Genomic DNA, 13683 nt, shown 5'->3' with positions numbered 1-13683 from the left:
CAGAACAGAACAGTACAAGTTGCTCGTCGTAAAAGTTGTAGATCCCAAGTTGAATAAGGTCGCAGATTCGCTTTCTCATGTCGATAAGCCTCTCTCTCTCTCTCTATCTCTCTCGCTATCGTTCGTATTCGCAATGCAAAATGCAACACTCGCTGTCGAAACAAAAAGGGGATGTTGTAGAAGTCAAAAAAGACACAAGTCAAACATTAAACAACTCAAGTTCGTGCCAGAAGACAGACCGACCAGTCAGCCCAGCTCAGGGAACAGATAACCCAGCCCATCCATGTCAGGGGACGAGCCGTACCTGCATCTCGGGGTTTTGGTTGGTGGTTTGGAGCCATCGGCACCCCCAAGGTACAGGTACCTACTGTAGGGATGCGTTCCTCTCTGTCTCTGATCTGTGACAAGATAGCGCCATTATGCCGAGTGACCGGCAGTTGACCTGTGCATCTCCCTACCCCAGCCCTTCGGCCAAGTATTCCATGGTATCGGCTGATCCTAGGTGTCCTGTGTGTGCCGCGTGTCTGACCCTTAGGTTCCCTTGCCTTGCCTTGCCTCTAGCGGAAGCACTGTGCGGAATCTCCCTGGGCCCCCTGGACGACGACGCTGTCGTGCTTCAGTTTTAGCGCGTTTCGTTGCCTTATGTAATAATTGTAACCGACATCAGACATCATCAGCTTGAGCGCGTCGCTGAAAGGTATCGCCGATCGCGAACGGATAATTTGAGCACTTACAGATATCGAAAACACCTGTATTTTTTTTCTTTCGTTCACAAATTCCATCTGTTCTTCCGCCATGGCGAGCGTTGATGATATTTTCAAGGTTTGTTTACTTCAATCTCCAAGTTCAATACCGTCTAACAAATTCTAGAGCTCAGGCATCTCAGGGAAGCGCAAGCTTGATCCCATTCGAGACCCAAGTAAGCCTCAACTAAGCCTTTCCTTGTCGTGAACTTCTACTTACATTCTTCAGATGAAATCTACAAATCAGCAAAATTAAACGCCAACGGCTCGAACCGCCATGCCCAGGTCAACGATGCGCCAGACGAAGACGAAGATATGGAAGCTGGCCCAGCGCCTCCACCCGCCGACGACGAAGATTTCGGTCCCGAACTCCCTCCCGACGATGACGAAGGTCGCTTCTTCGGCGGTGGCATCACAAAACAAGAATCGGAGATCCTCGACTACGTAGAGGAAGCCGACGCTGGCCGAGCACCTGAAAAGATCGATGCAGCATGGTTGCGAAAAACGCTGACCAACTTGGAGAGGCACATCAACAAGAATGCCGAGCTTCGCGCCAAATTCGAGGATCAACCGCAGAAGTTTATCGGCAGTGAGGCTGATCTAGACGCCGACATCAAAGGGCTGTCGCTACTGTCTGAACATCCTGAACTGTACCCAGAGTTTGTCAGGCTAGAATGCGTGGCCAGTGTTGTCGGCCTGCTGGCGCACGAGAATACCGATATTGCCATCGATGCGATCGAGATTATGGGCGAGTTGACAGACGAAGACGTCGCAGCGGAGGATGAGCAATGGAACGTGCTGGTAGATGCTATGATGGAGGCAGATCTCCTCAGCTTACTGGTTTCCAACTTCTCCCGCTTGAACGAAGACGATGAGTCAGATCGCAACGGTATCTACCATGCTTTGGGCCTCATTGAGAACTTGTGCTCCCGACAATCAGTCGCTGAGCGCGTAGGAGAGGACGAAAAGCTGCTACAGTGGCTCCTCCAACGCATCCAACGAAAGGAAGAAACTGTCTCCCAGAATAAGCAATACGCTGCCGAAATCTTGGCCATTCTCGCCCAAATGTCCGTCGCAAACCGCACAAAACTCATAAACCTCGATGCTGTCGACTTGCTTCTTCAGCTCATCGCCCCCTACAGACGACGCGATCCCGACAAGGGCGGCGATGAAGAAGAGTACATGGAGAATATCTTTGCATCTCTGACATGCCTAGCAGATGAAGCTGCAGGAAAGGCAAAATTCATCGACGCAGAGGGCGTAGAGCTCTGTCTTATCATGCTGAAGGAAGGAAAGAAAAGTAAACCACCTGCTCTTCGTCTTCTCAATCATGCTGCAGGCGGTATCGCTGGTGTGGACGTCTGTCAAAAGATTGTCGAGGCTGGTGGTCTCAAGGGCCTTTTCACGCTCTTCATGAAGACGCAAGATCATCGACTAGCAGAACATCTCGTTGAGATCTTCGCTTCAATGCTGCGCCTTCTACCAGCTAATTCCGCGGAGAGGATAAGAACACTAGCCAAGTTTGTGGAAAAGGACTACGAAAAGATCTCCAAACTCATCAAATTCCGACGAGACTACGTCGCTCGCATCTCACTAGCAGAGCAGCAAAACGACGCTGAGAAAGCCACTACTTCAGAAGATGACCGGGAAGCAGCAGAGCTAGAATGGCTATCGCGGAGAATCGACGCCGGCCTCTTAACACTACAGACCATTGATACGGTTCTCGCTTGGTTAGTAGCAGAAGACACAGGAGCAGCACGCAAGATCAGGCAAATCCTCGCAGAGCGAGACGAAAAGGTCTCTGTAATCGGTCGTACACTAAAGGAGCAGCTGGACGCTCTGGACACAACGGAGGAGAACCAGGATCTAAGGGACATGTTGAGCACTCTAGTCGAGTTTGTCCAGTGAAAAATAACTTAATAATTCAAAATGGGCGTTTCCTTTTAGAAAGGGAAAACGCTGGCAGGGCGGACCACGCAATTTGGTCTTTGTAACACAAATCCTCCTCGTCTATTTGCATCTCCTCTCCTCGTGTGTCAAGCTGAAACGCTCGTAATTATAAACATGTGCGCGGGTGCTCCGTCGTTCAGGACTTGGTGGGGGCGACGGGGTTGACGTCGAAGACGGAGCTGAGGAGGTTCTTGATGACCTGAGCTTGCCCCTTCTTGCCAGCCTCCTGGATGCTCTTGATTTGCTTCTCGGCTTCCTGGTTGGCCTCGGCCTCGGCTTGCTCGTTGCCCTTGCTGTGCTGTACAACCGTCAGTATTATTCCATCGTTGTCGTAGACCGTATCTCGCGCAGATGGACGGTAAGTCTTTTGGGTGGAAGCATCGTACCTCGGCCTCGAATTTCTTATATTCGTCTTCCTTCTTAGCCTTGTAGTCGGTTATCTCTTGCTTGGCCTCATCGCGAGCTTCCCTGACGCGCTTGGTACGGTCTATCGTTCGGCACTATTAGACAGGTGATTCATCGGTTCGTGAGGAAATGGCGCTTACATTCTCGGGCTGTGAATCGTTGTCAGTTTAGCTACAAACAAGGCGGGGAGATGAGATTTTAGCGCACCTTTCTGGACAATCTTGGAAGCATCTTGCTCAGCCTGACAGCACAGATTAGTTTCCCATTCGATGGCAGTAAAAGCGCTTGATGCAGCATACGTTGAGCAGCTGTTGAATACCAGCTGAGTTCTGGGCAGACTACGAATCATTAGCCATCATCCTCCATCCTATTCGCGAAGCATCTAACCATGACGTCGTAGTATCAAACGGGACGATAAAGCGATCGGTTCGGTGGGGGATATTATCGTGTGATCAGGTTCGAGGGTGTTCGTGATGGCGTCGTTGTTGATGGGAGTTGATGTTGTGAATGGTTGCATACAAGCACTTGATGGAGGATTACGTCGGGTGCTGAGCTCAGGCAGCTGATTCGCAGGTACCGCTAGGTAAGGTACGTTACTTGTTTGGGGGGAGCTACAGCGCTTAGCGCGTGTGGGAACCGCCAGAGACGCTGTGCGCTTGAAACGTCATGGGCTGACAAAGTCCCTTCTTTTGCGACTCGATCATAATCTTTCCCAAGAAATATTGTACTCAAATTGTCTTTAGTCGAGTCAATTGACCTGTCGGAAACCGATCAATTCCCCTAGCGATCTATAAACTCCCCGTTTCCGACCCCGAAGAAGACCTTGAGGCCACCATGTCTCGAGCATCAAAGCTCACCCTGCTGGGTACATCGCTCCTCACAGTCTGCACAGTCGTGGGCGTACATTTCCAGCAAAAGTTCGAGCAAGCCGTACGTTTCCCACTGCTCAATTGACTCTCCAATCCATCACCAAGATCTCCGAACTAACCATGATCGCAGGCCATGCACGAGGGCGTCGTTCGAGACATGGAACAGCAACGAATCAAGCGAGAAAGACAATTGGACTTTGACTTGCAGAAGCAGCTCGAAGCAGAATACAAGCGCGAGCAGACAGTGCACGACTCGATAGAAGCAGCGGACAAGGGTCTTCCGAATCGATGACACCAAGAGCGGAGGGAAAAGTGAATTGGAAAAAGTGTACTATCAGCATACTCCTCTCTAGCGACTACGGCGCCATTAAAGATTTTTGTTGCATCAATGCATTTCGTTGTTTCTGCTATATTTCCTAACGAATTGGCTATTTTATACATGATGAACCTCCCCAAACATTACAAAGCTCAGGCAAGCTGATCCTGTCTTGCAGCGCTACCAAAGCTTTCCCTCTCCAATATTTTATGCGTCATCAATCTTTTTTCGTAAGCAATCTAAACTATCGGTTTGAAACTCCAGATCTGTTGGTAAACATTCTTGCGGCGATGTTCATAGCCTGCAGCTCCTGGAAGAGCAGCTTGGCAGCGTAAGGAATATGGATTTGCGCAATCTTGGTCTTGTTCTTGCAAGGTCGGCATTCAAATGACTGTTTGGAAAGGTTTCTGAGACATGTTAGCTCTTATTCATCAGTGTTTGTAGGGATACTTACGCAATTGGTGTCATGAGTCCACAAATCTCGCAGACGTGGACACGGAAAGCATCCGACACCTCAAACAGACGCTCCTTCAGAAAAGCAGCAGCACCGTGAGCAATCATACAGTCACGTTCCATTTCTCCGAATCGGAGACCACCATCACGAGCACGACCCTCGACAGGCTGTCGGGTCATGATCTGGACTGGACCACGAGCACGAGCGTGAATCTTGTCGTCCACCATGTGACGAAGACGCTGGTAGTAGGTAGGTCCGAAGAACACCTGGGCACGGAGCTTTCGTCCAGTGTGACCGTTGTACATGACCTCGAAACCTCGAGATTGGTAACCGTGCTTCCTCAGAAGTTCAGAGACTGAATCGACTGTGACATCAGTGAACGGTGTAGCATCACCCTCCATACCTTCCAGTGTTGAAACCTTGCTAAGAAGACACTCAATCAAATGGGCAATTGTCATTCGCGATGGAATGGCGTGAGGGTTGATAATGATATCGGGAGTGAGACCTTCTCGGCTGAAAGGCATATCCTCCTGTCGATATGTAACACCGATTGTACCCTTTTGACCGTGACGAGAAGCAAACTTGTCACCAATTTGAGGAATCTTGGTGGTTCGTACTCGAACCTTGACGTACTTGACGTTATCGGCGTTGACTGTCAGAATGACCTGATCAACGATACCGTTCTCAGTACTTCGCAGTGGTGTCGAGATATCACGACGCTGGTGCGATTGAGTTCTTGTGCCAAGGTCTTGGTTTTCTTGGTCGATGGGTGCAGTCTTGCCAATAATGATATCTTCACCTGACACACGGACACCAGGCGCCACGATACCATCCTCATCAAGCTTGTCGTACGTTCCATGCTTCATTCGGAGTGTTGTCTGCTGGAAAGGCTTCTCAAAGATCTCAGTGTAATTGAGACCAACCTTCTTCTCTTGATCTGAGTACGATCGGAAGAACAGACTTCGGAACAGACCTCGATCGATACTACTCTGGTTCATAATGACGGAATCTTCCTGGTTATAACCTGAGTAGCAAGCAATTGCGACAATGGCATTTTGACCAGCTGGCAATTCACGGAACTTGAGGAACTCCATGGATCGGGTAGTGGCAAGAGGCTTTTGAGGGTAGTAAAGAATGTTGGCCATGGTGTCCATGCGGCGAGAGTAATTTGTCAAGAAGAAACCCATGGCTTGTTTACCCATAGCAGATTGGTAGGTGTTACGAGGAGACTATTGCTGTTAGTTGAGTCCATGCATGGCCATAGGACATACATACCTGGTTGTGATCGGGGAAAGGAATGATACTGGCACAAATACCGAGAATCATACTGGGGTGAATCTCACAATGTGTGTACATGTGAGTTGTGGGGTTGACCTTTGTCTTCAATCGCTTGTTACGGTCCTCTTCCTGTTCCCTCTTCTCTGCCTCTGCCTTGGCCCGTTTCTCTTCTTCCGTGAGTGTAGCTTCATCATTCTTTTGCTCACGATAGAGTTCGAGATCCTCTGGCGTCATGCAAATCATGGCTGTCTCTTCTTCCTCAGCGTCGAGATACTCGACGGCTCCTTCGCGAATCAAGCCATCCCATCCAAACTTGTCAGCGGGGTTGGCAGGTGGCTCCGCCTGCTCTTGGGCTAGCCTGTTGACATGTTCTTTTGTCAACACTAGTTGTCCCTTGGTGATGTTGTTCTCATAGTCATCTTCCTGGTGGACTGTAAAGACAGGTCTCATGACACGACCAGCGTCAGAGAAAATCTTGAATTCACGGTCTCGAATATCACGAACAAGTGATACTTCGAACTGGACGTACGACTTTCGTCTTGTGTCCAAGACCTGATTCACGAGATGCTTGGGGTCGGCGTGAACACCAACCCAGCTACCATTGACGAAAATCTTCGTAGCGTGGGGATATCTTGTTGGCTCGTACTCCTCAACGACTTCCATACCTCTGTTGATCATGAATTCAATAAGAGGATCGGCTGGAGAGCCGACACTGACATAACACATCAGAGACAAGTTTTTGACCAGACCACAAGCTTGACCCTCAGGCGTTTCGGCAGGACACACCAGACCCCAGTGAGTATTGTGAAGCTGTCGAGGCTTGGCCAATTTACCATCTCGTCCAATGGGAGTATTGGTTCGGCGCAAATGTGAAAGAGTAGAGGCGAAAGTATATCTGTTCAACACCTGAGAGACACCAGCTGTCGAGCTTGCTGCCTTCTTCTGGTCACCCCAGTTACCAGTGGCCAAAGAGTACTTGAGACCGTTGGAAAGCGTTGATGGCTTGATAGCGACAGTCAGGTTGAAGTTTCGGTTGCTTTCAACACATCGCTTGAGGTAGTTGGAGAGCTCAGTGTTTATCCTTCGAATGATACCACGGAAGAGCTTCGCCAGTAGAGGACCAGCCAAATCAAGTCGCTTCTTGCCAAAGTGATCACGATCATCGGGCTCACGACGTCCAAGAGCACACTGCAGAAGCTTGTGCACCATGTAACCCAAGAAGAAGGCCTTACGTGTCTCGCTACCCTCTGATTGAGAGATATGAGGTAGGGTCTCTTTTTGGAGAATATCCTTTGCAACACGAACACGCTTCTCACGACCCAGACTAGCCTGGTCTCTGTTTCCACGCTTTCCGATAAAGTCAAGAGCAACTTCTCGGTCCTGAACACAGAAAGCCTCCTCAATACAAGGGCGAAGCATTTCCAGCATCTGGCTATCGTTGCGGTCGTAACAAATGTGGTTCAGAATATCCTCATCAGACACAACACCAAGAGCTCGGAAAACGATGGCGACAGGAAGATCTGCCTTGACAAAAGGCAGGGTAGCCTGGATAGTCTGGCCAAAGCCACCGCGCGCAGAATCTCCCTTGCCGTAAAGCTTCATCGTAAGACTAGAGATAAGACGAGAACCCTTCTCAAGAGCACTGCGGATTTCAGCAGTGTAGGTGAAAGGACTAGGCTGGGCCTTCTTGAAGACTTGAACGATGTTGGCCGCAGAACGTTCCTGGGCGATCAGGACCTTCTCACTACCGTTGATAACGAAGTAACCGCCCTGATCATAAGGACATTCATTGAGCATGAAGAGGTCTTCGTCGGAATGGCTGCTGAGATGGCAAATCTTGGACTTGACCATGATGGGCATCTTTCCGATAAAGATCATCTCCGAAGGCTCATCCTCAGTTTTTATGCTTCCAGCGTCCTCCTCAACTTCCCATACCAGCTTTGTGGGGTTTTCACCGGTTCGCTTGTACTCGGCCTGCTGCTCATCGTCCATCTCGTGCAGAGGGATCTCCTTGTCGACTGCGACGGAGACTTTCTTGGTGATCTTGAGGTAGGTCGGCGCGGCGTAGGTGAGGTTGCGGTCACGACATTCGTAAGGTAGGAGGTTGGTCACAGTTCCATCCGTCTCGCTCATAGAGGGACGTGACACCATGACGCTCCCGAACTTGATCTCATATCGTCGCAAAGCGATGTTGACTCCAGGAGGCGCAGGAGGGTTGTGCTGGTCGAGGGTGATGGTGGAGTACTCATTGACGAGATCCTGCACCATTGTCTGGGTGAACTCATCGAAGGAGTCGGTCTGTTGCGATGCAAGACCCTTTGTCTCGAAGAAGGACGAGATTACGGTCCAGCAGTCCTCGGGGGTGATACCCTCGTCGTAGCCATAATCGTAGTCGGATTCGTTCTCGTAGTCGTCCATGATGTCGGTATTTGTCGCTATAAATACAGTGATCGAGTTCTCGGGGTATTAAAAGGTAGGCGATAAGGTGTTGCTGTTCAAATCGATGGAATGCGCCCGTTACGCAGTTGCGTCGAAATTATTCAAAGAAGGACAAAGGAGCTACGACAGCGAAGTCAGGGCGGTCAGTTTTGGACCTGGCGCCTGATGCACCCCGTGAGCATCTGCCGATGAGTTGGACAGGTCGACAGGAATCTCAAGCCAGGAGATAGAGCGATGTTGAGGAATGCGCGAGGTGAAGGGTCGTGGTGGAGAGGTGATGAATTTGTTACAATGAATCCTCACTAAGCATTCAGGAGCCTGAGGTTGAGGCGACGAGACGCGCCCAGAATGTGCTAGCCTTAGTATGGTTAGCGTGATGGGGAAAGCGCCACGTTGATGAATAATCCTGAGTGGTCAAGAGCGGATGGTGTGTGGCGTTCACGACCCCATAACCTGTGGCTGAGTTTCAATCAACTTTTGACCCATGCCCGCCATGATAAAAAGCAATCGATCCATTTGGTCTAGGGTAACCAGACTCCTGGTCAAAATAGCTCATATTCTCTCGAACCAACTCTGCCATTACCTTGTGCATGAACAGAAAGGAGAAGTTGCACGGTTTTGCGGTGTTATTCAGTTCAGGTATCGACCTCGGCATCAGCTCAACTACGGAAAACTATTAAATAGCCTGTTGGTAATCGCGAGGCTAATCTCCGCCATACGGTATGAGTCGTCATGGTCCGTGGAATAAGTACGATAGAATACCGAGCCTATGAACCAGGTCTAGCAGGTCCAATATTGAGAAAAATAAAGTTAAGTGTACTCTTAGCACTACGATAACACATAGAGTTTATCCTAAACAGATAAACTAATGCACTAAGCTTATGATACACCTAGCAGAGTCAATCAGGACCTCAAGAGTAAACCTACATAGATTAGTCCAAGAAGCATATCGGCATATGCTCTTCCACTACGCTTAGTATTTATACATTAGTCCTAATCAATCTTGACCCCGGAGCTAAGATAGCATGCTCCGTACATACTTTTACTGCACCGCAACTTGAAGCCTTCGCGGCTTCATAATAAGTGCTTAAAAGTGCCGACGATCCGTCGCATCCGCCATCTCAGAGTCTATCTGTTTCACCTCTTGGCGCCCGATTCGCGTCAACGTTGCATCCGGCAACGCTTCAGTAGCTCACCCATCACAGGGGCACTTACACCAACGGCGCCCCCCCAGCGCTAAACCACCAGAGGATTCTAGAAGGAGTCTCATCTCATTTCCAGCGTCTACGGTACAAACGGCATCGCTTCTTATGAACCACCTGTATCGTGCAGGCAGTCTTTACCACTTCTAGAACCATCGCCTTTGTCTGCTCCGTTCAGCCTCCAATCTCTATCCCTGCCACTTGGGCCCAATCTCGGGAGAGGCGGCCGAGAGAAAAGACAACGGGTTGTCAATTTCCCCACAACTGTTCCTGAAACCAAAGTCTCCTAGACTTCATTTCTCACTCGTTCGGTCCAGCCTTGCCGTCCCTTGTCCGTCAGACCAGCTCCGAGACGTCTTATTAGTGGAGGATCTGTTTCCCGTTCCCGACCTGCATCGATATGCTGACTAGGTCCAATCATTGCACCACCATCAGCTTGTCATCTTGACTTTTCGTGATCCTTGAATTTGTACCTGCGCTAGTTTGACCTAGACTAACTGACCACTTGGACGAAATGTGCTCATGATATCTGATTGTTCACGGCGTAGTACAGCCTGAATACGCGGGAGTTCGGGTTGGGCGGTTGTATATAAGATGAAGTCTGCGTCCCGACGTTCTGGTTGCTGGACACTCGAGCACTGCCTTCTCATTCATTCATTCACTTCATTCATTCTTTAGAATTACATACACTCTCTTTCAAAACAAGTCACTCTTTAAACAAAACAACTTTTGCAACAATGCGATCTTACACTCTCCTCGCCCTGGCCGGCCCTCTCGCCGTGAGTGCTGCTTCTGGAAGCGGTCACTCTACTCGATACTGGGATTGCTGCAAGCCTTCTTGCTCTTGGAGTGGAAAGGCTGCTGTCAACGCCCCTGCTTTGACCTGTGATAAGAACGACAACCCCATCTCCAACACCAACGCTGTCAACGGTTGTGAGGGTGGTGGTTCTGCTTATGCTTGCACCAACTACTCTCCCTGGGCTGTCAACGATGAGCTTGCCTATGGTTTCGCTGCTACCAAGATCTCCGGTGGCTCCGAGGCCAGCTGGTGCTGTGCTTGCTATGCGTCAGTCTCTCGCACGTAGATCCTTACAACACGCTGACTCTTCTAGTTTGACCTTCACTACTGGTCCCGTCAAGGGCAAGAAGATGATCGTCCAGTCCACTAACACTGGAGGTGATCTCGGCGACAACCACTTCGATCTCATGATGCCCGGCGGTGGTGTCGGTATCTTCGACGGCTGCACCTCTGAGTTCGGCAAGGCCCTCGGCGGTGCCCAATACGGCGGTATCTCCTCTCGAAGCGAGTGTGATAGCTTCCCCGAGCTTCTCAAGGACGGTTGCCACTGGCGATTCGACTGGTTCGAGAACGCAGACAACCCTGACTTCACCTTTGAGCAGGTCCAGTGCCCCAAGGCTCTCCTCGATGTCAGTGGATGCAAGCGTGACGACGACTCCAGCTTCCCTGCCTTCAAGGGTGACACCTCAGCCAGCAAGCCCCAGCCCTCCAGCTCCGCTAAGAAGACCACCTCCGCTGCTGCTGCCGCTCAGCCCCAGAAGACCAAGGATTCCGCTCCTGTTGTCCAGAAGTCCTCCACCAAGGCTGCCGCTCAGCCCGAGCCCACTAAGCCCACCGAGAAGCCTTCCGCTACCCAGCCCGCTGCGAAGCCCCAGACCAACAAGCCTGCTGCTACCAAGCCCGCTCAACCTGTCAACAAGCCCAAGACAACCCAGAAGGTCCGTGGAACTAAAACCCGAGGAAGCTGCCCGGCCAAGACTGACGCTACCGCCAAGGCCTCCGTTGTCCCTGCTTATTACCAGTGTGGTGGTTCCAAGTCCGCTTATCCCAACGGCAACCTCGCTTGCGCTACCGGAAGCAAGTGTGTCAAGCAGAATGAGTACTACTCCCAATGCATCCCCAACTAAATGGTAGATCCATCGGTTGTGGGAGAGACCATAAAACGTCTCAGAAGGGATCCTCTCATGAGCAGGCTTGTCATTGTATAGCATGGCATCCTGGACCAGGTGTTCGACCCTTGTTGTACATATTAGATCTTCATTGTATATATTTAGACATATAGATAGCCTCTTGTCAGCGACAATTGGCTATAAAGACTTGGCAGGCTTGTTCAGTATTGAAATAGTTTCCTCCATAACGTGGACCCGGACGTAATGTCCTTACAACGTGAGCAAGCGAATAAGTTGTAGAGTTGATTGTGTAGGAAGGATGGCATCCGTTCGTCAAAGACGATGACAAAAAGAACTCGAGAATAAGATCAGGTTGGTCTTTTCGGCGCTATCCTTCACTTAAACAAAGGTAGCTAACGAAGGCAACAAAACAAAAGACTCTCGAGCAGGACAAGGACTTGGGTAAGTTTAGTCTATCTTAGCACGCCTTTAGACTAGTTGATTCTAGCACCTGGGCTTAATATCAGAAGTTTCCTTACTCCCTGAGGGGTACGTAGTTCCCTAATATTCCATGGCAACGGGGCGCGTTGACATGGATCTGGCCTTCATGCCACTAGAACCCATCGAGAACCCCCCAAGAAGCTTGTTTCCAGGATGCTTATCGTACCAGTTACTAGAGTATCACTTTCACATAAATAAGTATGCTACAGAGCTTACATGATTGGGAAACATTGTCACGCTAGGGCCAAAAGCACCGCAGTCACATTACTGAGTTGGGCGTAAGTTTGTGTCATAACGTCGTGAGTCTTGTTTTATTACTAAGTATCTATCTACACCGATCCGCTGCACGGATATTGAACTTTGGGTATCCGTAAGTTATACAGCGGAATGGAACAAGACAAAGCTGGGTTGAATCCAGCAAACAACCGTCGAGCCGAACAGAGAGACCAGTCTCAAAGGGACTCGATGGTCGCGCACCCTCAGGTAGACGAGGGTGGGAAGGAAATGAAGAAAGTTCCAGGCAAGGGCTGGCGGAAGAAGTTTGAAACGAGTTTTGAAGAATTGCTAGTTACGAGGGTAGCTAGTTTGTGGTTTCGTAGACGGCGACGTAGGCGACTTCCATCATGTTCTTGTAGCCGGCTTCGGTGGCCTTGTTAGGATCGCCCTGAATTAAAAGATTAATATTCTGATACCTTGAAATAATAAAATTGCTGAACTTACGGGCCAGGTTCCGCCAACAGCGACGTTGAGGAGAATGTACATGGGAGAATGAGCCAGAGTAGCCCAAGTTCCCTCATCGTTTAGTGTCTTGCCCGTGATACTGTGGAATGGCTGTCCATCAAGCAGCCAGGTGATCTTCTCATCCTGCCAGCTACTAGCCCGTCGATCGATAACCACAGACCAAGCATGGAATTCGTTGTCTGGAATAGTGACTCGCTGTCCGAGACCCTCGGGCTCATTGCATGGACCGCCGCCCTCATGACCACAGTGAACAGTACCGAAACCAGTCAAGTCACCGTTGACTCTCTCGAAAATGTCGATCTCACCGCAAAGGGGCCATCCAGTTCCGTGGCGGAGTGCATCGCCAAGCATCCAAAACGCAGGCCAGATACCCTGCTTACGAGCTGAATCACCCATGCGAATACTAGCCTCTACACGAAGAGCTTTGTTCTTGTCTGCGTGGAAAGCCTTCTTGGACTCAAGACGTCCAGAGGTCCATTCGCCCTTCCCATCCTTCCAGGGAACGAGCTGGAGGGTGTCACCGCCGGAAAGTTGGATGTTCTTGTTGGAGGTGGAGTACACCTGGAGTTCGTTGTTGGAGTTGATGTTGAGAGCAGTGTTCCAGTTGTTCGTCTTGGGTGAGCAGCCTTGACATCCGGTGAACTCGTCTTTCCAGATGAGTTTGAGATCGGGGCGGGTTGGGGCGCTGGTAGCTGAGACCAGGGAGGCGAGGCCGGCGATGATGGGAATGAAGTTGAGCATCGTGTAAGTCGGAGTGGAACTGATCGGAACTATAAAATGTGTCTTTGATACTGAGTTCTAAAAGAGTGGACGAGAACAAATGTCACAGGTAAGGAATGTTATGCCTCCAGGGCTAAAGGAATGAAACCGGAGAAGG

The 13683-nt window shown here is 50.1% G+C and overlaps 6 protein-coding genes across 6 annotated transcripts; 3 read left to right on the top strand and 3 right to left on the bottom strand.

Moving 5' to 3' along the window:
• Window positions 1-795: 795 nt before the first annotated feature.
• FMAN_08137 (uncharacterized protein) lies at window positions 796-2651 on the top strand (the record flags this gene model as incomplete). Its single annotated transcript, XM_041821576.1, has 3 exons — window positions 796-822; window positions 871-919; window positions 973-2651. The coding sequence occupies 3 exons, from the start codon at window positions 796-798 to the stop codon at window positions 2649-2651; spliced, it is 1755 nt and encodes a 584-aa protein (XP_041687343.1).
• A 178-nt stretch (window positions 2652-2829) lies between these two features.
• Window positions 2830-3488, bottom strand: FMAN_08136 (putative VACUOLAR ATP SYNTHASE SUBUNIT G (VMA-10); the record flags this gene model as incomplete). The annotated part of the gene is made up of 6 exons (XM_041821575.1): window positions 2830-2991; window positions 3080-3180; window positions 3239-3247; window positions 3306-3339; window positions 3398-3436; window positions 3486-3488. 6 exons carry the CDS (start codon window positions 3486-3488, stop codon window positions 2830-2832), a joined length of 348 nt encoding a protein of 115 aa, XP_041687342.1.
• Window positions 3489-3932: 444 nt separating this feature from the next.
• FMAN_08135 (uncharacterized protein) lies at window positions 3933-4259 on the top strand (the record flags this gene model as incomplete). The annotated part of the gene is made up of 2 exons (XM_041821574.1): window positions 3933-4028; window positions 4098-4259. 2 exons carry the CDS (start codon window positions 3933-3935, stop codon window positions 4257-4259), a joined length of 258 nt encoding a protein of 85 aa, XP_041687341.1.
• A 268-nt stretch (window positions 4260-4527) lies between these two features.
• FMAN_08134 (putative DNA-dependent RNA polymerase II RPB140 (RPB2)) lies at window positions 4528-8433 on the bottom strand (the record flags this gene model as incomplete). Its single annotated transcript, XM_041821573.1, has 3 exons — window positions 4528-4690; window positions 4738-5966; window positions 6013-8433. 3 exons carry the CDS (start codon window positions 8431-8433, stop codon window positions 4528-4530), a joined length of 3813 nt encoding a protein of 1270 aa, XP_041687340.1.
• A 1960-nt stretch (window positions 8434-10393) lies between these two features.
• On the top strand, window positions 10394-11582 carry FMAN_08133 (Putative endoglucanase type K; the record flags this gene model as incomplete). Its single annotated transcript, XM_041821572.1, has 2 exons — window positions 10394-10722; window positions 10769-11582. The coding sequence occupies 2 exons, from the start codon at window positions 10394-10396 to the stop codon at window positions 11580-11582; spliced, it is 1143 nt and encodes a 380-aa protein (XP_041687339.1).
• A 1063-nt stretch (window positions 11583-12645) lies between these two features.
• FMAN_08132 (uncharacterized protein) lies at window positions 12646-13547 on the bottom strand (the record flags this gene model as incomplete). Its single annotated transcript, XM_041821571.1, has 2 exons — window positions 12646-12729; window positions 12786-13547. The coding sequence occupies 2 exons, from the start codon at window positions 13545-13547 to the stop codon at window positions 12646-12648; spliced, it is 846 nt and encodes a 281-aa protein (XP_041687338.1).
• Between the last annotated feature and the right edge of the window lie 136 nt (window positions 13548-13683).

The sequence above is a fragment of the Fusarium mangiferae genome, assembly GCF_900044065.1.
Source record: "Fusarium mangiferae strain MRC7560 genome assembly, contig: FMAN_scaffold012, whole genome shotgun sequence".
NCBI lineage: Eukaryota > Fungi > Ascomycota > Sordariomycetes > Hypocreales > Nectriaceae > Fusarium > Fusarium mangiferae.
The sequence above is the reverse complement of the archived record's forward strand: the minus strand, read 5'-3'. Positions and strand labels throughout refer to the sequence as shown.